At 33.2% G+C, this 25132-nt stretch overlaps 1 protein-coding gene across 1 annotated transcript; it reads right to left on the bottom strand.

The window, feature by feature from the left end:
- Positions 1–4: 4 nt before the first annotated feature.
- On the bottom strand, positions 5–23596 carry LOC134258777 (uncharacterized). The gene is given in 19 exon segments (XM_062741366.1): positions 5–14; positions 4498–5190; positions 5371–5479; positions 5818–5875; positions 6061–6135; positions 6287–7467; positions 7638–7662; positions 9567–9627; positions 9715–9809; positions 10046–10180; positions 10286–10393; positions 10599–10745; positions 10937–11036; positions 16208–16271; positions 17315–17341; positions 17997–18137; positions 18493–18733; positions 22786–22976; positions 23467–23596. Coding segments are annotated over 18 exon segments (3051 nt in total). The 3' UTR covers positions 5–14; positions 4498–5027.
- Between the last annotated feature and the right edge of the window lie 1536 nt (positions 23597–25132).

Raw genomic sequence — 25132 nt, 5'->3', positions numbered from 1 at the left:
GGGGTGGTAATACTCTTTATACATGAACACATCGTAAATGGGGGGGATGTTTGCTTTGTGTTTTTTTAATTCAGCCAAAAAACCTTCCATGTAAAGAATTTTTTTTCTTAAATCTACCATAGAATCAAATAAAAGGACTGTGACTTAAGGTTACAGCAGTACAGTATCGAAAATCTATCAATAGACAATGCAATAAGTTTTCTGGCTAAAAAGGCAGCCAAAGTGATCGATGTCTGGAAAAAAAACTTATTCAAAGCGATTTTCAAACCTCCAAAGTTTAATTAAAACCAACATACATGTAGCTTGTCAAGAATGAAACATTATTACACGTACATGTATATCAATACCAAAAGATATTATATTCAAAAAAGAAAAATAATCAATTCTGACATTTAACCTCTGGTGAAAGAAAATTAAAGCAAATATTTGTTATATTTCTCAAAAAAAAAAAAAAAAACCAAAAAAAAAAACAAAAAAACAATCATTCGAAAAAAGATAAAACAAGAAGCTTTTTCAAGATTAAATTAATGTTGCAATATGGATAAGGTTATAGTAAGATGAAAAATCCCAGAAGATTTAATTTTTACAATTTAAATGCCAATCTCATTTGGATCTAGATAATGCACTCGTATGTCCCAATGTTGTTAAGAACCTTTTCAATGTTCCATAGAACATATGTATGTCAATTACTTCAAAAAGGTCAATATCGTCATAATTTCATACGAACCTTGAATGGAATTATTTCACCGTATTTCAACATCCGTAGTTACCAATGATTTTTTGTGGGTTAGCTCACATTGACTTAAAGGGGTCGAGTTTTGTCATTAAATCTCATTCGTCTGTCCGTTACAAAAACGTCAACCTTGTCCATAACTTTTGATTTAGTGGAGCTTTGACTTTTATATTTCATATGTGTATTCTTTGTGATAAGACCTTTCTTTGGGTACCACCAAATTTGACCCTTTGACCTTGACCTAGGAGTTTGACCCACTTTTACGCAAAAATTCCAAACTTTTACTTTGGCCATAACTTTTGAATGGTAAATACTAGGACTTTCATATTTCACATATATATTCTTTGTGACAAGACCTTTCATTGGATACCAACAACTTTGACCTTTTGACCTTGACCTTGGAAATTTCCGTACTTATGAAAAAACTTTAACCTTGACCATAACTTTTGAACGGTAAGGGCTAGGGCTTTCATACTTCATATATGTAATTCTTGTAAGAAGACCTTTCATTGGATACCAAGAACTTTGACTCTTTGACCTTGACCTTGGAGTTTGACCTACTTTTCAAAAACTTTGACCTTGGACAAAACTTTTGAATGGTAGATGCTAGGACTTTCATATTTCACATATGTATTCTTTGTGGCAAAACCTTTCATTTGATATCAACAACCTTTTTACCTTGACCTTGGAGAATTTTCATACTTATAAAAAACTTTAACCTTGACCATAACTTTTGAATGGTAAGGGCTAAGGCTTTCATACTTCACAAATGTAATCCTTGTGAGAAGACTTTTCATTGGATACCAAGAACTTTAATCCTTTGACCTTGACCTTGAAGTTCAGTGATGATTTCTAAATAAAAGACATATGATATGGTGTTCATATTACACAGAATATATCATTAACAATGACACCTCCCCCACAAAGACACCGAAAACGGGGGACCACAATTCCTTGAATTTGCTTGTTAAAAACCTTATTGATAACAGTGCATGTAGTAGAAGTAAAAAATATGAAGACAGAAACGAACTTACTCATTATGCATACACTTTCTACGATTTAGAAAATGAACTATATACATGAAGGGTAGTAGAGGTGGCTTTCTTTTGCAGACTCTATTTTGCAATTTGAACTGTACGTATTGGAATTTTTTTCTTTGTCCTTGATACATTTAGTCTGTCCTTAAAACTTAGAGAGAGAGAGAGAGAGAGAGAGAGAGAGAGAGAGAGAGAGAGAGAGAGATGTTCATTAACATACTGTAAATGTATTGTATTTTGCGTGTACGACATTTGGCGGAAATTCTATATTCAACAAGTTAGCGTAGATTTGATTTAGCGCTGTCTGAATGTGCTAGTTATAAATTTTAATATACAAGATATTTAGCGATGTAATTGAATTAGCGGACTCTGCTTTCCGCCAAAATCTCTAACTAGAGTACACCGCTAAATGTAATACGTTTACAGTAAATCAGAATTCATTTAATTTAGATGATAGAATAGCATAAAGCAACCTTTAGGACTCCCTTCATCCTTAGCATTTGGATTTATAAGGTAATATTTCCATTTGTATTTGTTTTCTCTATGATATCTCTTTGAAAGTTAGTGGAGTTAATTTCTTGATAGAGAGAGAGAGAGAATGTAAATTAGAGAGAAATCGAGAGAGAGAGAGAGAGAGAGAGAGAGAGATATATGAGAGAGAGATAGTATATCGAGAGTTATGCAAATTAGAGAGAGAGTTTCCCACTTTCGTTGATACCCTGGCATACTATACAAACTAAACAGTAATTCTCTTAAGAACCATTGTTTTCGAAGCTTATACTAGTATTGCTAGCAAAGATGTGTGTTGAATCCAGAAATCCTAAAAGATTGATTTACCACACAGGTAACATAAAATACTTCAACTCTAAAAGAGCAATTCTCTGAGAGGTCAAGGTCAATAATCCCACTATAAACAGTTTGTTTCATGAAAGTACATACATGCAAATCAATATCTGTCATGTACCCTATAATAAACAGGAGAGAGAGAGAGAGAGAGAGAGAGATTTTTTTCCAGAGGGGGGGGGGGGGTTCCAGAGAGAGAGAGAAAAAAATTATCCAACCCAGGAAGAGAGAGAGAGAGAGAGAGAGAGAGAGAGAGAGAGAGAGAGAGAGAGAGAGAGAGAGAGAGAGAGAGAGAGAGAGAGAGAGAGAGAGAGAGAGAGAGAGAGAGAGAGAGAGAGATTTCTTGACAAGCAAAAACAAAAAAACCCCGTAAACTCACCCAAACGTTAAAAAAACTTATTTCGTGGGTGGGTGGGGGGATGTAGTCGGTGACTTCTAATGCTTCAAACCTTTGACTTTTCATACCAATTTAACACAAATTCGCGTTTACAAGGGGGGGGGGGGGGGCTGCGTACAAATTTAATAATCTTGCTAATTCCAGGGGTGGGTCCTGACCCCCCCCCCCTTCTAGATCCGCACATGATAAATAAATATAAGACAGTTCAATGAGAAGACACTTCAATTAGACTTGTAGCAAGATTTTTAAAAAATCACAGTATCTTCCTGAGGCCCAGTCTTTTCAGTCCTTTGATTTTAGCATATAGTTGACATTTTTCCAGTGAAAATTACATAGCATATATAACAAGTAATTCTTGTTATATCAACAGAGAGATGTAATCTAACTGAAAGTTTGTAATATGAAGTAATCTACATATGCTGATAAAATTCATTCAAGTAATCGCAGGGATCTAGTGGGGATGAGGGGCCCCTGGAACTTAAGGTTCATCAATACTCTGACAAGAGAGATAACTCTTAATGACATAATTGAATGTCTATTATTCCTTTATAAATTTGTCAAGTTGGAGTGTCTTTTTTGTCCAATTTTGCCCCGCAAGCTATGCTATAATTGTATTTTATTTAACAAATATGTTTCTTTTGGAAAATCATAAAAGTTACAGAAATATTTTATATGAGTGATAAATGAACCTTAAGAGTTAATTTAAGTCCCATGCTATTATAATGAACACTGAGAAACAAAAGCTTGATTAATTTATTTGCCCAATTACTTATGTTTATGTAAAGTATGTAAATTTCATATACACAAATAAATAAAAAATAAACAAGACAATAATATATGAAATATAATTGAAATTCTATGCCCTATTGAATCATTTTTGTAGCAAATTTTAACATCTGTAAATGACCTTCACCTGAACTGTAGCCTTGACCCTGATTAAACAGGAAGTCATTATCTCTTATACAAATGTAATCTACTTTAAAATTTATTCTAATCTTGATCTTCAACATGTGATCATAGTTTGATGGCACATACTTAAATGATGCAGAATATAATAATTATTTATGACATACACAATCACGTAAATGCAAGGTTAACATTGTCCGAGAGAGTAAGGGGGAGGCATCCTTGCTTTCATTATATTCATTAGTAATGTCCTTTAAAACCCGTCCTCTGTTAGTTTTAGTATGTCGGAGGGGGAGGGGGGGGGGGCTTCACCTGCTTCAATAATATACTCTATGAATATTCTCAAAACTACATCAATGTATAAAGCACCATAAATTGTGTTGACAATTATCTTTTTACCTGTATGATGGATCAAACTACAATGTATAAGTACATGATTTCATACATTTCACTGTCAAAGCTTTCATTTCTAGCAAAATATGAACAGATTATTAAAATTTTTACCTTATAAAACTCAATTTTAATTAAATTACAGCTGAAGAAAAGAATTCAATACATTTGGCACTTACTCAAGGTAAAACACTGGGGTATTAATTGACCATAAACATTTTAAAAGAAAATGTTATATTTTCAGCATTTTGCATTATTGCTAAAAGATTATACAAGAAATAAATAATTGGACATTTGCATATAAAGCCTTGATATGTTAAAATAAGAGTATCTAATTTACACACAAAAATATTTGGCTTGAAAATCCTTGGATACAGCTGTTCAAGAACACACATGTAAAAACATTTTTCTGTCAAAGCTGTTTGTATCAACTGTTTGATACACAGTGAAATTCATAACACAAGATGAGCAAGTAAATAAAATTTCATCAGTTGTCTAAGTAAATTAGATCGTAATGAAACATTTTCACACTTTGGCCCTTACATTCACTATCACATGTACATGTTTACGAAATGAATACCAGTATATACTTTAACAAACAGCAAAATTATAAATTGTAATTGATTTCCTGATAAAAACAATGCATATCAACAGACAAAAAGTTCCATGTATGAAATGGAGAAAATCGACAACTCAAATGAACAGGAGATGTACTGGGATACTATAAAAACGTGACTTTATTGGTTGACATACTTAATTGTAGACTTGAGTCAATAGATGACGGAGAACTTGGTGTTTTTATTCCCTTGGTGTCTGTTTCCAGAGAAGTCAGATAGATTTCCTCACTGTCATTCTTATGACCCAGACAGCTGGCAGACTGGGACCTATCAAATAAAGAAAGTACAACATACATGTACCCTCCCATTGCTAAGATAAAATAGAAAAATATACTTTGAGGATAATGTAAATGTCAAGGCCATTTCGAAAATCAAAGTAGGAAAATTTGACCATGTTTACAAGAGTATGTAAATTTGATTCCTGATTTAGGCCAGAGATTGACTCACTGAAACAGAATATCCGATATGTTCTGATTCTCTTTGAATGCTAAATGGATGGATGCTGCTAGTCTCTGGAATTCTTCCTCCTGACTGGCTACTGGATGTAAAACATTCCCTGAAAATTTATACAAGTAGTTTGTTAACAGTAGACATAGTGCTCACATGCAGAATCTTTTATACTATCTTTGCAAACTGTTACACTATTCAAAGGATTTAGCAGATGAGAAAAAGATGGTTGCATGAGGAACTGTCTCTTCTTTTCTTCATTTTTAATCTTAACAAATTCTCAGGTAGATAATACTCATTTGCAGAAATTGAAATCAGAAATAAGTTTTGGACTACATTCAGTGAAGAACATTTTATGAAGTTTCAATCAATAAACAATAGAATATACAGGAAATTCCTAATTAAAAAAAATCTTGGTGTTTAAGCCTTAACATTTATTCTTCTTACCTGAAAGGCTTCTGAAGAAAGAATCATACTTCAGATAAGATGATCCATCCAATGAACTCTAAAATTAAAGTAAAATGAAAGACAATGAATGTATGTTGTATCAATTTTTCATAATTTCAAACTATTACATAAAATTACTCTGAAAATTGAAAAAGGTTAACATGTGTATGAAGTGTTCTTGCAAACTAACCATTGACATCATTTTACTTATTGCCTACTAAAAATGTCTTATTTTTCACTCACCTCATCTAGCTCCTCACTCAAGACATCCTTTAATGAGCTGTCCAGGTCAGCTAATTGAGGAAGGGCATTCTTCCACTGTAAAACAATCAAGTCTTCATTTTTTATGAAATTTTTTGAAATCTTTCCATAACTAATGAAGGCAATTATGTTACAAATTTGCATATGCATGTATACACATTTATTTACAGTGTATTTTAATGATAACATATAAGGAAAAACATCTTACCAAACTCTGAATTATCTTATAGTCAGGAACACTGGAACTCTCCAACAGAAGAAGTAGCGAAATATCAGAGTGACCTTGAACATATAAAATGGCGTCCTGAAGATCATCCAGCTCAGGATACCACGTGGCTTCTTCTTGAAGTGTACTTTCACTGGTGAGAGAATCAAACTGACTGGATTTAAATGAGGAGTATTTAGAGCTTCGTATACTGCTATCAACAGAGCTCGGCGGAACTCTTTCCTCTACCACTGCATCACTCATTTCATCACATGACACCCCTAACCCTGACGACACTCCGCCGGGAAATTCTAGCCTCTCTTTCAGCTGTTCAGAAGAAGAGTGAGAGTCAGCAGTTGTTTGAATTTCAGATTCAGTCCCAGAAAGTCTGCTGTCCATATCAGACAGTTGTTCTGGAGTTATGCACTGTGGCAGCTCATCACCGGAATGTAACAGTGTCACATCTTGTGGAACTTTATCAGATATCTCCCGTATTTTTCCTTCATCAGAATCATTTACTGTTATTCCAATATCAGAATTATTTGCATCACTTTCTTCAATACTATTTGTCTCAACAGTGGAATGGACCTCGGCTAATATTGTCACCTCGGAACTCACATTTTTTCTATTAATATGCTTGACATCATCATTAGAACTGGACAAAATGCTATTTATAACATTATTTTGAGTGCAGTCTTCATCGTTGGTAAATTCCACTTCAATCAGTGTCTCTTTATTTCTATTCTTTGGACTTTCATTCTCTAAGTCACTAATGGAGACCTCTTGTTCTGAGGTATTGTCCGCGTTAGTCGCTGGATCTGACGGAGATTCAAACCCCTGGGTAATCTGTGTGGGGTGATCAGCTGGGGTCCATAGATTGCTATTCTTCCTATTTTTACTTTTCTTTGATTCCACAGAAGTATCAGAGAGATATCCCTTGTCTTTCTCACTCACTGAAATGGATTCTAATTTTTCAGGAATCATTTCCATTTCTTTTCGTTTTGAGTTCTCTCCCCTGCTCTGAGTTCTTGCTGATTGATGGCTTTCAGATTTATAAGTAGTCCATACAAACTTAGAAGTTTTACAGTGCCTGTTCCCAGCATGTTTCTTGAGTCCAACTGTAGAAAATTCCTCATTTGTCAAAAATATGGTAACTAGTCTAATTCCCACGGGAAGATCCACCCCTGTCAAAATAGAAAAAGGCAAGATGAAAAAAATGTAAATATCATAAATAGAATTTGTTTCTAATTTTCAAATGGGCAATATTAGTATTAAATTTCATATAATTTTTTGTTTGATACAATATGTTTTAAAGCAATGATTAATTGATTATCATATTTCAGTTGGTAATCACCTGTATTGACAGACAGACAGGGAAGCTGCAAAGACAAAAATTATAGACTATTAGATTCAGGCCAAAATAAAATTATAGTTTGTTTGGAATTGCCGCCCGCCTCATTGAAATACCCCCCGCTCAAAAAATTTTACTGGCAAAATATTGGAAATATTTTTTTTACCGTCTTATGTCCGACATCGCTTTTTAAAAGTTAGTTCATTCTTCGAAATAGCTTTTTAAAGTCGGGTTTGAGCTCACATAAATTTAACAACACTTGTCAATAAAACGCTTTCTTCATAGTATTTATGATATAGGGAATATAGTTTGCGATTTGACAAAATGAAAGCCGCTAAAATGTCAGACCAAGTTGGATCAGTGGATGTGAAAACATTCAAGCGTTGAAGACCAGAACATTTATGCATCTTCATAAAAATAAAAGGTGAATAAAAAATTAAATGGAATGATACACCGATACCTGGAAAGAGCTATTGTAATAGATTGCCCTTTGAACTTGATAGGATAAGTCCGTCATGTTGAAATTAAAAATGATCGTTCAGTTCCCAGTTGAAAAATTACATGGGTCAGAAATGTTTATTCCCAAATACAAAAGGAACCAGAAGTCTCTGTCGAGACTGTAGCTCTACTGGTTTATACTTAAAACATAGGAAGAGAAAAGAAGCAGTTGGGACTTGAAACTTTAAAACAGCAATAAATAGAAAATGATCCTTGCTGCTCGTCAAAATAAAAACAGATGCACAGAATTATGTATCTTAATATAGTCTACTTGTGTGCCAAGTTATATTGAAATCGGACCAAAACTGTAGGAGGAGTAGCATTTTGAAAGAATTTCACAGAAATATCTATTTTTAGTTACTATGGCAACACTGTTCGTCGAAATCAAAAACCGATGCACAGAATTATGTATCTTAGTGTAGTCTACTTGTGTGCCACGTTATATTGAAATCGGACCAAAACTGTAGGAGGAGTAGCATTTTGAAACAATTTAACAGAAATTTCTATTTTTAGTAACCATGGCAAAACCGTTCATCGAAACAAAAACCGATGCACAGAATTATGTACCTTAGTGTAATCTACTTGTGTGATAAGTTATATTGAAATCGGACCAAAACTGTAAGAAGAGTAGCATTTTGAAAAATTGTTTACAGACAGACAGACAGACGGACGGACGACGGATGCATTACTATCGCATAAGCTCTTCTGGTCTCTGACCAGTAGAGCTAAAAATGTTGTCTGTCAGTATGACAAGTCTTTGAAACCTAATGTTGAAACTGATTCATGGCGAACACTCTAGAACATACCAAGCACCCCCTCCCTTTTTTCCACAAAACATCCCAACTATTCTTAAGAAATTTTGTGAAGGGCTAAATTTCAAAGAGAAATGCTATGAAATACACTAATAAAATTGTTTTAAAAAGATTTGTAAAGAAATTGTTTTAAAAAGATTTTTAAAATAAAGAAAAAAGTTTGACGCTGAAATTTGACTTTTAATAGATAAGCAAATCGAACATCGAAGAAAGATTGATACTTGAGTACCATTCTGTGTATATTTTAGACAAAAATGATATTAACCAAATAAAAGAAAGAGGGAAATTAAGAAAATCACCACTGTTCATTGCGATTTTTAATTTCTATTAATAAGCTTTAATTTGTAAAAAAATAAAAATAAAATAAATTCCCTCCCTCCCTCCTGGGTTTGAAAACCCCCAGGCGGCAATTCCAAACAAACATTCTTTTTAAGGATGGCCTTATATATTCAAAATAACATACATTTTTTTATTATAAGGTGACATTAATTTTAGATTACAACGGATGGAATACATTCATCATTTTGAATGCAAACAAATTACTAGCAAAGCTTTTAATATTGCAATTATTTACCAGGTAATTGTTAAACTTTCATTCTTTTTTAAAAACAAAATAAGTTACCTGTGGTGTTACAAGTATTAACTTCCTACTCAGCTCAGGTGATGCTTGAGTACACAAAACTCTAACAAAGAGTAAAATATGTATAAAATGATAAATTCATTTATAAAAGAAACCAAATACATGTTCTGTATCCATTAGCTAAATTTACCTATTTTTGTACATGACAAGTCCCACCAGGACCCCTGGTCTTCTCTGACTAGACTGTAAAATGTGTGAAGCTTGAAGGAAAAGTTCTCCTCTACCCTGAAAGTTAAAGTGGTCAGTGATTAAAAGGGGAATAACTCCAGACAGCTTAATTCCAAATGACACATGCAGCTCTTTCTAACTGTATATCATAATCATTTTAAAAAAGAAAAAAAGAAAAGCCAATTTATTATACTGTCAAAAATTAATCCCTTTCAATTATTTTTTTTAAATCTACAGATAAATGTATAGCCAATGGGAAAAAATTAATATGGTTCAGCTGCATTCATGTTTACCTTAGGAATGTTTAGGGATGGCTGGATCTGGAATGCTTGTGTAAGAAAACTGTCATGCCACGAGCCACAGGGATACAGTATGTCCCAGATACCCCGCAGCTCTCGTAAAAACCCCTGGTGGTTACCAAGATACTGCTGTGAAAAGATACACACAGGTAAAATAAGTCTTCTTCCTGTTTAGGTAAGGATAAGTGCAGAAATTTATCAAGCATTTTGAAATATTTTTTCACATGCACTTACATTTCTGATATTTACTATACTTCCACAATACAGGACAAAAGCATTGTACAGGAAATCCAGCTGCTGTTTTAACTGGTCATTGGAATCCACCTGATTTCCTTCTAGTCCCTACAAAACCTTATATATCTGTACATTCAATTTTAAGAACTGTGTTAAAACATAAATAGAAATTCTAGGATTTATCTACATGTATTACAAAACTATATACTTCTGTAGCTCACTGATCTGAAAAAGTTGAGATGAGCAACCTTTTTAATTGGTTCCCCAGTTCAACACACTACATACATGTTTCTGCAGCTTTAACTATACTTACTAAACTATAATCTCCAATTCTCTTCAGGCAGTACTTTCCACGCTTTAGAGCAAAGATACATGGGGGTGATTGACTGAGGGTGGTGGACAGGAACTCAGACATTCCCATCAACTGACCACACATGGCACACTGGTCATTCTCCTCCACCTATGTTAATTACAACAAGCTAAGTTTGCACAGATCAAGTCAGGCATAGCTTAGTGTACTACCCAAATACTTATAAGTGCTTAACCAAATACATGTATACATAATATACTATTTGTATCATAATATGCTGTCATTTATTAACAGAAATAGAAAGTACATGCTAAATGGAGTATAGTAGTATATATACTTACAAATGGGGGATAAAAGTAGAGAATTGCATCTTTGAGGTCATCTTCCTCTTTCTGGAGCATCGTGTGATCATATATAAAGAAAACACCCACTCCATTTTTCCTACAAACAAGATGTGTTTGTGAAACACTGATGCCCCCATATGGCAACATAGTGAAGGTGAAGCTTTCTCAAATGCAGATCAAATATGTTGGTACCAAAGTAAGGCCTTTTCACAAGAAATGTGAAATATAAAAAACTAGCTACACCTGTTTCAGGGTTATGACCAAGGTTAACATTTTATAATATAGGATAAACTCCGGGTCAAGGTCAAAGGGTCAAGGTTGTTGGGTTCTAAAGAAAGGCCTTGTCTCAAAGATTACGTATGGGAAGTATGAAAGTGCTGGCCCTTACCGTTCAAAAGTTATGGCCAAGGTTAAAGTTTGTAAAAAGTAGGTCAAACTGTAAGATCAAGGTCGAAGGGTCAAGATTCTTGATATCCAGTGAAAGGACTTGTCACAAGGATTACACATATGAAATGTGAAAGCTATAGCCCCTACTGTTCAAAAGTTATGGTCAAGGTTAAAGATTATAAAAAGTAGGTCAAACTCCAAGATCAAGGTCAAAGAGTCAAGGTTCTTGATATCAAATGAAAGGTCTTGTCACAAGAATTAAATTTGTGAAGTATGAATGCCCTAGTCCAAACCCTTCAAAAATTATGGTCAATGTTGTAATTTTAATGTAGGTCAAACTCCAAGGTCAAGGTCAAAGGGTCAAGGTTCTTGGTATCCAATGAAAGGTCTTTTCATCAGAATTATATATGTGAAGTATGAAAGCCCTAGTACTTAATGTTTAAAAGTTATAGCCAAAGTTAAAGTATTTTCATAGATACGGAAATCTCCAAGGTCAAAGTCAAGAGGTAAAGTTTGTTGGTATCGAATGAAAGGTCTTTCCACAAAAAATACATATATCAAATATAAATGTCCTGGTATCTATTGTTCAAAAGATATGGCCAAAGTGGGTTAAACTCCAAGGTCATGGTCAAAAGGTCAAATTTGGTGGTACCCAAAGAAAGGTCTTGTCACAAAGAATACACAGGTGAAATATGAATGTCATAGCTCCACTTAATCACAAGTTATGCGCAAGGTTAAAGTTTTTGTGGACAAACAGACAGACAGACAGATGGACACGACAAAAACTATATACCCCGAAACTTCGCATAAAAAGTTGGGTTTTTTTTAATGATTGGAAAATATACCAAGTTTGATGTAAGCATAACAAGAATCTGGATATACCTAGATAAAGTAAGGTTAAACAAAAGTTTGCAGAGTCACTTGACTTTTTTTCACCTCTAACTAGACATCCAACATTTTGTTTACCAATAATAATTCACAAGGCTATCAACAGAAATAAATTTATCATGCATGAGGTATACAAAATATCATGCCAAATACCTGAAAATTTACTAAGATAGCATTGTTGTGAAGTTTACCATCATTGTCATATCACAGTTGTTTGAGGTAATAAGCAGGGTCATATGAATAAAGCATGGAATGTACATTTTCTCATTATTTCTTAAGGGCTTGCTCTTCATAATCATATCAAAGCATCAGATGTTTTAATGGACCTAAGCTTTTGATAAGTTTGATTTCTCTTAGCAGCTCACAGTTCTTGACTGGAAGTGGTTATACGGTCCACTGCTTCAAAGGTTCACTAGTCTGGCGGCCCACTAGTCTGAAGGTTCACTAGTCCAGAGACATGTAATAGAGGGTCTAAATTATACATGTATGTCTCTGAAAAGTCCAAAAATCCAATATGTTACATGTTCTCAATCGGACTAGTGAACCTTTGGACTAGAGGACCATCGGACTAGTGAACCTTTGGACTATAGGACCGTCGGACCTGTGAACCTTCAGACTAGTGGACCGTCGGACTTGTGAACCTTCAGACTAGTGGGCAGACGGGAGCCAGTCAAAGCGTTCCCAATTAAAACCGTCCCGGTCAAAGCGTTCCCAGATTTTGGTCAAAGCGTACCATGATTTTGGTCAAAATGTCCCCAGATTTTGGTCAAAGCGCCCCCTGACATATTTTATAGAAATATGATACTACGAAACCGCCCCCTGATTTTGGTCAAAGCCCCTGGTCAAAGCGCCCCCTGAATTTGGTCAAAGCGCCCCCTGACATATTTTTATAGAAAAAGGAAGTTTCCAAAGCACCCCCAAATATTGGTCAAAGCGCCCCCTGATTTTGGTCAAAGCGCCCCCGGACATATTTTTATAGAAAAACAATGTTTGAGGTTTGGTCAAAGCGCCCCCAAATTTTGGTCAAAGCGCCCCCTGATTGTGGTCAAAGCGCCCCCTGACATATTTTTATAGAAAAACGAAGTTTCCAAATTGCCCCAAATATTGGTCAATGCGTCCCCTGATTTTGGTCAAAGCGCCCCCTGATTTTGGTCAAAGCGCCCCCTGACATATTTTTATAGAAAAACGAAGTTTCCAAAGCGCCCCCAAATATTGGTCAATGCGTCCCCAAATTTTGGTTAAAGCGCCCCCTGACATATTTTTATAGAAAAACGAAGTTTCCAAAGCGCCCCCAAATATTGGTCAAAGCACCCCCTGATTTTGGTCAAAGCGCGCCCCCAAATATTGGTCAATGCATCCCCAAATTTTGGTCAAAGCGCCCCCTGACATATTTTTAATACAAAAACAACGTTTGAAGTTTGGTCAAAGCGCTCCTTATGGAAAATTTATGTTTGAATACCATCCCAAATTTTCAAAGCGCCTCCAAATCGATTTTTTTAACTTTTTTGAGCCGACACATGTTTTGGCAAAACGCAACGGCAAAACATAAAAGAGAAGTACCCCCAAAGCGTAACAGACGGACGGACACCCCGATCACTATATACCCTCCCATTTCTCAAGCGAGGGTAAAAAAAATCTAAAATCAAAGAAAATTGAAAGAGGCATATCATGTAACCCCGAAATAGGGAGTAATTCATATGTTCTTTAAAAAGACCCAACATTTATAGCACTGTCGTTTGTTGGAATAAAAGGGGTAGGGTGGGGGGTTTCTGTTGATAGCTTTTACATTGCCAAAAAAAAATCCAACTTCATAAACAATACGTTCAATTCTTTAAGTACTCACCTCATTTCATCTGGATGAATAAAGTTTCGTAGACTAGCGTGTTTGGTACAATCGTTTGTTAATTAATTTTCCTAAAATTATTAAACTATTTCAAACTATCAACGATGTATGATAAATTGAAAGAAAGTTCAAAATGGTTTACTGGAATATTTGTAGGATTAAGTACATAGTTCTGGGTTAAGAGAATTTACAGATTTCATTTAATAACGTCGTGATGACGTCGTTACGTCAAAAGTTGTAATTATTAAAGAAAATGCACCATTTTCCCAAACCTCTGGCGGAAAAAACGGTAAGAGATAATTCCAAAAAATAAAATGATTTTGAAAGGACAAATCGTGGGCATGTTTGTAAAAAACTTCAATCAGATTTAGAGACAGGGCCGCCTCGTTATTCATACCGTACAGTACTACACAGTTCTTTTCAAAATATAAAACACATTAGTTTTTTATCTTAATTAACATTTCAAAGTTTCACAATATCTTAGTCTAGGCAAGAACTCGATGATTTAAGAAAAGTGATGAAAGTTATCTATTTTATTTATTTATTTCAATTAGAGAGAAAATAATCCATCGAAAGTTCCAAATATTCTCGCTATATACGGTATATTATTGTTCTATCAAAATTCATTACTGTTAAAATTTGTTTACAATGATATGAATGTCTGAATTCATGTTTACTGTGTATACACGGACTTCAAATCTCAATGAAACTTAATGATCGATCTTCCTGTATACCTACCTGTGCGTAATATTATGTGGTATTACATAATTAGGTACATGACAAGTGAGAAGATTGGCACGTGCGCTATACACACTCCAAGGTGGGATATCATGAACCAGAACCACAAAATCAGAATTAGTAAATAGTAAACATTTTTTCTTTTTTTTGATTTGTTTATAATTAATTAAATGACAGCCAAATAATTTATTAAAGTCATATATATATTTTTTAAATAGTACATAATAAAAGAAACAACACCGCGGGCGTGTAGATTTTCTCGGCAGGCGTGCTCTAAGACGGAAGCTTATAAAACGAATAAAGCATCGGACATGACATGCTTTTTAAATTATTTTTGTTTGGTAAAACATTAAGTAAATAGTCTATTAAATTAATAAATGTAATAACTTTAGTCAATAAATAACAAGACAGGCATATAGATTTTCTCGGCAGGCGTATTTTCCCCTGGCAGGCGTCGACAGGCGTATTTTAGACCGAATAAAAGTTATCAGATGTTATTGACACCTAGGGGACACAATTTAAGTTTAAAGTAGCAAATGTACGTATATTAAATTGACCTTGAAATACTTCGGAAGTACTACATGACCCCCCCCCTTTCCAATTTAATAACATCATTTTTTTCACACAAATTTTGACTGGGGGCGCTTTGACCAAAAACAGGGGGCGGTTTAGAAACTGTGTTTTTCTATCAAAATATGTCAGGGGGCGCTTTGACCAAAATCAGGGGGCGCTTTGACCAAAAACAGGGGGTGGTTTAATTTATCAAAATTTGTCAGGGGGCGCTTTGACCAAAATCAGGGGGCGCATTGACCAAAATCAGGGGGCGGTTTAGAAACTACGTTTTCCTATCAAAATATGCCAGGGGACGGTTTGACCAAAATTAGGGGACGGTTTGACCAAAATCAGGGGAACCAAAATCAATATTTCTATTAAATATGTCAGGGGGCGCTTTGACCAAAATCTGGGGACATTTTGACCAAAATCATGGTACGCTTTGACCAAAATCTGGGAACGCTTTGACCGGGGCGGTTTTCATTGGGAACGGTTTGACTGGATTTCGGGCAGACCCCCTGGAAGTAAACTAAAAGCTTCATAAACGTCAAGTTTCGCAGACACATGCATTAATTATGGGGAAAAGCCTTGACTACTGTCCATATTGCAGAGTTGTACCAGCTCTCAACTATTCTTCAAGTGGATTAGGCATATACATGATAAACGACCTGGCATATATAAACCATTTTGACAGTTTTGAAAGATATGCAAGGATGTATTTCATTTATTTCAACACCGCGATGCAGACTAATGAGTAAAGTGATAATAAAACATTCTGTACTTTATCAAATGTTGATTATTAATTTAGCTTCAGACAATTCTCATTTATTTTTATGCATATAAATTAAATAAAAACAAACCTGAGAGCGGACATGTTTTGATCACATGACTAATCATAAGACGGGAAACCACCACAAGATGGCGCTATCGTCTTGATAGTTGTACCTTGAGTTATTCGAACATCTTCCACTTTCTCCAACTTTTCTTAATATTAAAAAATACATTATAATTTAAGATAAAATGAAAAACATATTTTTAAATAAACAAAATATTTACAATCACTTTTTATTTTGATTTTTAGGCTATAATTCCACTTTCTCCAACTTTTCTTAATATTAAAAAATACATTATAATTTAAGATAAAATGATAAACATATTTTTAAATAAACAAAATATTTACAATCACTTTTTATTTTGATTTTTAGGCTATAATTTTTTCAACCAGTGTTTTTTACCCAAACATTTTAATCGGGAAAAATTAATTTGGACCAAATTAAATAAAAAACAAAACCATAGCTATTTTCATATGCATATGTAAAACCGCAGAACGCCTGGGGAGCCCTCCCATTTTTATTTATTTATTTTTTTTTTTAGTAAATTATTTTGCTTTAGTTTTAGACCCCCTCCCATGAATAAGAAATTCTATAAATTGAAAAAAAAATAAATAAAATTTCTCCAGGAAGAAAAGAAAAGAAAAATTCATCTCTCATCAGGTACAACATTCGTGGAAAAAGGAGGGGGAGGGGGGTCTGAGAGCTGAGGAATTTTTATAGTAAAAAAGAAAAAATAATACATTCCTATTTTTCAATTTTTATCATCTTTGCTAGTCAAGGGTTTCTGATACGCTACTCTCCTAATGAGAAGAGTAGCATATCAGACACCCTTGGCTAGCGAAGATGAATTTTTATTAATTTTTTTTAATCCATTTGTAAGGAAACAGTAAAATTTTTACGTACTTTTTAAAAAAAGATGATTTTAGCACCTTAAAATACGAACTCTTCTGTTTAAATTATACGAATACATGTAAATACAAAAAATAATTCATGACTCAAGTGACTAAAGTACAACATTGATTTTATCTCAACTTTTGAACTCAAGTTTATATTTAAAAAATTCTCTCTCAGCTTTTCTTTCTTTAGACGAAGATAGCTCTGGATGTACAGGCGTATGCCAATATAATTCAAAACACTCTGTACTATAGATGAAATGTTTTATAGTGTTTTGCCACACAAAATGCATGAAATACAATGTTTATATTTCATGTATTATTTTATTGAAAGCATTTTATCGTTCTTGCATAACAATTAAATCAATACAATGTATCAAAATTAGGCTATCGAGATATACATGTATATATGCAATGTACAACAGAAGAAATGAACACACTGGTTCGCACAATTACTGATGAAAATGAATAATGCACTACAATATTATTCACATCCATAATTTCCACGCAGAATTTTCTTCATTGGGGGAAGGAATAAAGGTATTCAAGAATGATACACATGATGAATAAATACATAAATAATGTGCTATACTTGTACCACAATTGCCCTATGACATTCTGTAAGAGATTTAGTGTGACGGTAAAGCAGGTATACACACATATTTCAATCACGGAATAGTTTCTATCATCAATGAAACAATAACGTCTCTTCTTAGGTATTGAAAATATTGACAAACACAAGTGTCTTGTTATGACAAACAGTACAAGAAAACTTAGACGTGTACAGGAATGAGGAATGGACGAATGAAGGAACGGTGACGAACACATCGGTCATTTGTGTAGTTCTGTCAATTTTCCAATCAGTGACGTAAACGTCAAAGTTCCCTACGGCGGAGGCGCTCTCACGGGACTAGGTGTCCTTGACCTCAGGCGATCTTTGCCCTCTCTTTCGTACTTGTCCCTATTTTCGGACGAGAACTTCTGTAGATAGTCTCTTGCGTACGAGTTGTAATACTTCATGGAGTCACTGCTGTGTTTGCTTAGTGGTCCCGCAGGCGTGTCACCTGTAAGGTGCAAAATAGTACCCCTGGTAGGTTATATCCAGATAACAGGTACTCAAAGACAATTAATATACTTGATTTGATGAAACTTTCACAAATCTTTATTACATATTGCCATTGTGCATATTTTACTTTTTGATCTGACATATATTTTGGACCATAAAAAAAAATGTATTATATTAAACAATGATTATGCATTGCTCACATATTTTTATATTCATTTGAAAAAATAATTTTTAAAAGTACTTGCAAATTATGATTAAAAGTTACATGCATAGATTTTCAGAAAAATTTAAAAATGTTTTCTTAGTATATTTTTTTAAAATAATTTGATATTTGATAAATGAACAATTCCTACCTTTATAAGAAGGTCTGACCGGTAAAAGTGGAGAAATGGGAAACATCGGTGGCATGGAGAGAGGAAGCCGGGGTAACCATGGAAACAGAGATGGACGGACGGAGGAAAATGCTGAAGGGCTGTAAGACAGAGGGTGGGGCATGATGGGAAACGGGTCAATCCGGTGTCGGAAGACATCAAACATCCTGACGATGTTTTTCTCCTGTTTCCTCCATTTTGCTCGTCTGTTTTGAAACCAAACCTTAAAGCAAATTTCATTTAATATATTTAAAATATAGAATTGTACAAAATATAGAGCATAAGAAAAAAATTTGTTATTGTTAGTTTAAGATTTTTTTTTTTAAATAGTTGACTTTATTTGAACACAGAAAAAAAAGTTTATCTTTACATAAATTTGATGTGCGCAGATTGAATCTTTTCATTATCAAATAATTATTGCATAAAGAAACCGATAACGATTCTATACTTTTAAAGTAAACCCCCCATCTCCCTAAAAACTTTTCGCGTTTCCCCTTCTAATCCTTTGTCCCTCGTCTTGGATTAAGACACCATGCTAAACTTTTGACTCATATTAAACAATAAACAAACTTGTTTAGACAGATTATACAAAAATTGTTTTTTGTGATAAATAAACCAAGATCTAATAATGTATCGTAAGGGATTTTCTGATTAAGAGGATAGTACTAGCTGTGTATTGTATAACGCTATCTACTGGTGATAACTCGAGATTAGGAAACGTGCTTCAGTGTTTTGGGGGATTACTTTAACAGACTTTTTTATTATTTACAAAAGATTAAAAGCGTCAAGTTTTGGCCATAAATCGCCTTAATCAGCTGCAGTTCAGATGTCAAAAGTTTGCTGATCGTTTATTAGAATGATATTACGCCAATTATAGACGGATTAGGCAATAATTCTTCACTAAGTTTATGTTTTAATTTTCAGATTTGAATTTATAATCTTAATCGGCTTCCTAAACCGCATATCCGTGTGACTAATTATGAAAGTTTTGCAAAGTGATTTGAAAACATGTATTCTAAAGTCCAACATATTTGAACGATTGAAAGAGAGATTAAGATAGAAACTGGATTAGGATTTACGAGAGAACAGCGATGATCTCAGAGTAAAGCCCCATATAACTAAAGAAAACTTCCAATACACTCCAATTAGTGTGATTAAACTTTACATTACAGCACTAATTTGATGAATTAAAATCAGAACATTTTATTATTTACTTAATCCCCAAAATCAAATGTTTGAGGGTATATACATAATTAAATCCCTGAGTCCTAAGTAGTTTCTTTAAGTTCATATGCAATTTTAAATGAATCTCGTTAAATTATCCGACACAACCTTAAAACACTGGCACTTAATCAAAAGTTTAATGAGATGCCGTTAAACGTTCTCTATCTTGTTACACACTACAAAAGATTTCTATAAAATCCAATATACATGTTTATTGTTTAAAAATTAGATTTTTCCTTTACTTTCCATGCATTTTTATATAAATAGTCATTTTAAAAGTTACAATATATGTTATTCAATTAAAATTAATTAGATTAAAATCATAAATGGAAAGATTTTAAGATTTTGATTTTCTAGAAATTATATTTTTTTAAAAAACACAATAAACAAATTCTTTTTCTCATTATTAATTATAATACAAATATATCAAATATGAAAAGATATGATTCAATATAATTGTTAATATGTTTTATCTATGAAATTGTTTCCTATATAAATATATACTTTAAAAGTCTTACGTTTACAAAGTTTATCTGAACTGTCCAAAAAATGGATATTGGACCTGTCGATGAAATACTGGACCATTGTGAAGTTAATCATTTTAACGGGAAAAAGAATTGTTAAGTTCATGTGTCCGACAAATTGCCCTTGCATCCAGTCAATAAATGTTTAATTTTTAAATAATTTCTTATTTAACATACTGAGACAAAAAAGTATTCTTTCATCTATGAGGGGAATGGGGGGGGGGGTTGAGTCGACCCTCTTTTTTTCCGGGGAGATGGTAATGGAGCCAGTGACGCAACCTCGATGAAAATATAATTTTATCAGAACTTTCTGATTTCGATCATTATATTTCTCTTCACATAAACTTGTGAATTTTCTTGGTGCAGGTTGTATTCCAATTCTCAGAGGGATGAATTCTTGTGGCAGACAACGTATTTTCGGGAAAACAAATGCTGATTATTAAAATACTAGTATACATAAAAATGTTATTTTGTGTTTTATCAAAAACATGTATGCATATTTTTATACTTGTACAAGAAATCAGCGCAGGAATTTGTATACTGGGGTATATAATAAAGGACACTGAAAAAAAGTGAAAAAAAAGTGAAGAAAAAATTTAGGTCCCAAGCACCTGACTTCCTTTCTTCTCGGTTTCATAAGAAGACAAATCATCGCCACGCACTTCTCTTAGTAATCCCCATCCCGACGCATAACCCAAATACTTATTTCTTTAAATGTTTACTTTGAAAAGTTGTTGACGTGTTTTATATATTGTATTCTAATGAAATCAGATTGATAATGGTCCTTTAAATTCTAAATACACGTGGATTGGTATTTCTAAGGAGATTTTGTGTTAAATCGCTGAATTTACCCCCGTTTTCAAATAAAGTAAGACACTAATCCATCGTTAATTAGCTCATCACTTCTGCCCAGGAGCAGGAATTAGTTCCTCCCTCGTTTCAAATTCCTCGCGCCCAGCAGGTCATTTTTAAAGTCTCTAATATCGCTCTACAATCTTGGCGGGTTTACTTGAGTCAATAATGATTTGAATTACTCCCTTGGAATAAAAGCGTTTAGCGCATGATAAACAGACAATGCATCGTAACCAATCCTCTTATGAATTTGTCGAAAGGACAGTTGTGTGCTTTCTACGTCCTGCTGTTTTTAATGTATTGCTGGCCAGTGCCTGAAGCTGTCTTTATGATGGACAAAAGTGGTCAAAATTTGTCAGCTTCTCTAGATACGAGGGGATTACCATATCTAATAATTATGAGTCTTTTGGATACTTTGTCAAGTATTGCCGAATAAGGTTAACAAAATCTAAATCCATATAAATTTTATGTAAATGTGTCGGTTTAAAAAAAAAAGGGGTTTTGCGATGAGTACATATGCATGTAATGGTATAATTAAATTGTGTGTACACAATAAATAAATTTCTTGGAATTCAATATCAATTTTTTTTTTATAAAAGTAATTTTTAAAAAAAAATTACATTCGAAATCTTTCATTGAAATTCTTAAAATTAATTTTGTTTTCTAATTATTTTTTTTTACCCCATTCTTTTCATGATCTTTATTCTCACTTACTATTTATTGTCAGATAGTGAGGATTTTTTTTTTTCGTTTTTGCTTTTATCATTTTCTTTGAGCGAAATAATTGGAATCAATATAGAATAATAAAAAACATCTTTTACTTTATTTATTGACTACATGTAGATAGAAGATAAAGTACATTGCAAGCAATTTCAATTTCATTGTCTGAAATTGTGATTATTATAAGTTATAAAACTGTAAGTTATAGAGTTATAAAACTTTGTAATGCAGATATTACAAAATATAACTCTGTAAACACATATTTGCAAAAAATGAATAAATACATATAAAATAAAGTGAAAAATAATAAAATTTGGTTTTAAAAACTTTGAATTACTAGCCCAAATACTTAGTAAGTCGTGCAATTTCTTAGATCAATATTTTCTGGATAAACCAAGTGCCTGTATATCTTATTTAATTTAATAATATTAATAAAAAAGTAAACAAACAAAATTATTTTTTTTTTAAAAAATCCTTTAAATGGAATGGGATGGACAATGATCAGTTTTCTTAAGAAATTTTAAGGATGCTTGCTTTCAAACTTTATGTATTAAAATTTAAACAACGTATGCCTTTAGTCCTGATTTTAAGAACAAAAGAAGGAGGGTAAATTTGGTCATAATCTTGCACATTTGTTGTCTTTTATTTTTTGTAATAACAATAAAATATTCAATATAACTTTTATACATTGATTTGTTATAAACTTACTGGAAGTTCCTAATTTATTCATTTGAATATACTAGTATTCGCAAATATATGAACAACTAGATTTTTTGAATATACTAAAGTTTCATGAAAATTATTTCCGAGAACTCGCCTCAAAATGCTATAATAATGTTGAAAAGAAACCTAAGAAAAACGATAAGGTCTTCAACTGAAGACGGAAGACCTTAATTGCTATTTAGGTAAAAAAAAATCAACAGAGGTATTCAGAAAGAGATTTTTTTATGTATACCTGCACTCTGGCCTCTGTTAGATCCACCTTTTCAGCGATCTGTTCCCGGAGCGTACAGTCCGGGTAGTGGGTGTGTTGGAACACCGCCTCTAACTCCCGGAGCTGGTCCGAGGTGAACGTCGTGCGGTTCCGGCGCTGTTTCTTCGCTGCGGAGACCTCGTCTGTGTCATCATCATCCGCAGTTGGAGATTCTGTAAAAAAAAATTTGGTCTGAAATTAAAATATTTTTAGGGATAAGGATTTGACATTGTTTTATGAAATCCGCTTAATAAACAAATTAAAAATTATTTTTGTTGAATGTAAAATTCTGAATATGAATTTTTGAAGAAACAAATGTTTTTTGACTTTGAAAGTTGTAAAAAAAACGTAAATAATTACAGTGAAGTAATATCACAGTTATGAAGAGAAAACTAGAATTCGAAATGTTTTGAATAAAGAGAGATTGTTTAGACTGAAGGAAATTTCTTCACATGATAGTTTAAAATTTCCCTACTTCATCTGACAAAAAATTGTCCAACAAAACTTAAATATTTATCAAAAAATTTTCTACTTTTTAGGAAAATGTTACAGGTTTTAAATATTTATCAATAACTTTTGCTGCCTTTATTATAAAGGAATTTTTTTGTTTTTTTTTTTTTACATATTTCATTACAAAGAAATGAAGATTTTTAAAATGAGTACCTGGGGTTTCCGTGGAGTCGTTTATAGAGTCTGTTTCGTCGACGACATCAATTTCTTCGTCCTCTTCTTCCGTAAAATTCTTAACAAGTTTCTGGTTCTCAGTCCGCGATTTTTCAATCTCTGATGTCATTATAAAATATCAAATGTCAATAAATCTATACTTATCACATAATTTACATTTAAAAATAAATTTAAAAATATCCAGCACTAAATAAATATTTTCTTCACTTTTCGGTAAAGTAGCAAATGCTGAGTCCGTCGTTTGGCGTGTCTAATTAAGAATTAATGATGTCGGTTTCATGTCTGATAGAATTATCCTCAGTATGTGGATTGTGAATGTTGATCCATGCATTTAAATTTAACGAGTTTGGTCAGGGATAGGGCTATTTTCAGCCAAGTGTGGAGTATCAGCTTAGAGCTCGGTGGGATACGCCCCCTTAGTACAATCCGATCATTTACCATTCAGTTTGGTTATTCTTGTAAAACATAAAACTTTAAGAGTTAGAGAAATTATAGTTGATTATTTAAAAAAGAGAAGACTTTGAAATTTTCGACAAACTGAAAGTGTCTCAAACATATGTATTTTTTTTATCTTATTAACAATCAGAATCACATGTCATAATTTATTACATTATAAGATAATAAGTATATGCTTTAACTTTTTTAAAGAAACAATTTAATCCTTAAGGAACTCGATCAACCTGTATAATTTTATTTCAATACATTTCCATATGAAGAAATAATTATTTTGTTGAAAAGGATACCTCAACCTACACAGAATCGATAAAATTTAATAAATTTTTCACATATCTCTGTATAGTTGCATACTATACTTCATAAGTTTCATAAAGCGAATTTGGAGTATCTGTGACGAGAGAGAGAGAGAGAGGGGGGGGGGGGGGGGAACATACATTTTTGTGGGTTTGTGGATCGTACAAACGTTGCCGATGAGAAGAAGAAAAAATTAAAACCAAAACAGAACACTAGATCATATACTGACAGGTGACAGGGTTACACTGGATTTAGGCCTACTGCATCCACATTATTTAGACTAACTTTTGATCAGTTTCTTAACCCCCCCCCCCCCCCCACAAAAAAAAAATTACAATAAACAATGCTAAAACAAATTTTGGAAAAAGAAATATACAAGTTTACTGATTAATCAATTAAGCATTTTTTTCAAAAGTGTGATTTATCAGTATTTTCAGACTAGCTGGCCCCTTTAATGGCTTTATTAGGCTACCGCTGAGTAAGCTGTACTGTAGACTAGTGAACAGACAGTATACAAATTGAAAACTCTGACATTTTACATCCAAAACTTTCCCAAAAAACTGTCCAATAAAATTTCAGAAATGATAAATATATATTGATCATTTAAATACTTTCTTCTATAAAATTATTAAACACGTCTCTGTCAAAATATTACCACTCACCAACTTTCCCACGCTTTGTCATATTCACCGGAAGAAGACTTTTCCCACAATGCAAGGTTTGTAGCAGACGCCCGGTCCGGCAAAGGCGTCTACTTTTGAGGTAAAATATACGATATTTATGCAAATTTTGATCCAAGATGAATTGCATTCTTTAGGTAATATGCAGATCATGTAAACGTACATTGTGATGCGTATCATATGATACATGTAATTGTAATATAGCATAGTAACTT

This window comes from Saccostrea cucullata, unplaced genomic scaffold (assembly GCF_032062105.1).
Source record: "Saccostrea cucullata isolate Sc308-1 unplaced genomic scaffold, CSIRO_AGI_Scuc_v1 ctg27, whole genome shotgun sequence".
Classification (NCBI taxonomy): Eukaryota; Metazoa; Mollusca; class Bivalvia; order Ostreida; family Ostreidae; genus Saccostrea; species Saccostrea cuccullata.
The sequence above is the reverse complement of the archived record's forward strand: the minus strand, read 5'-3'. Positions and strand labels throughout refer to the sequence as shown.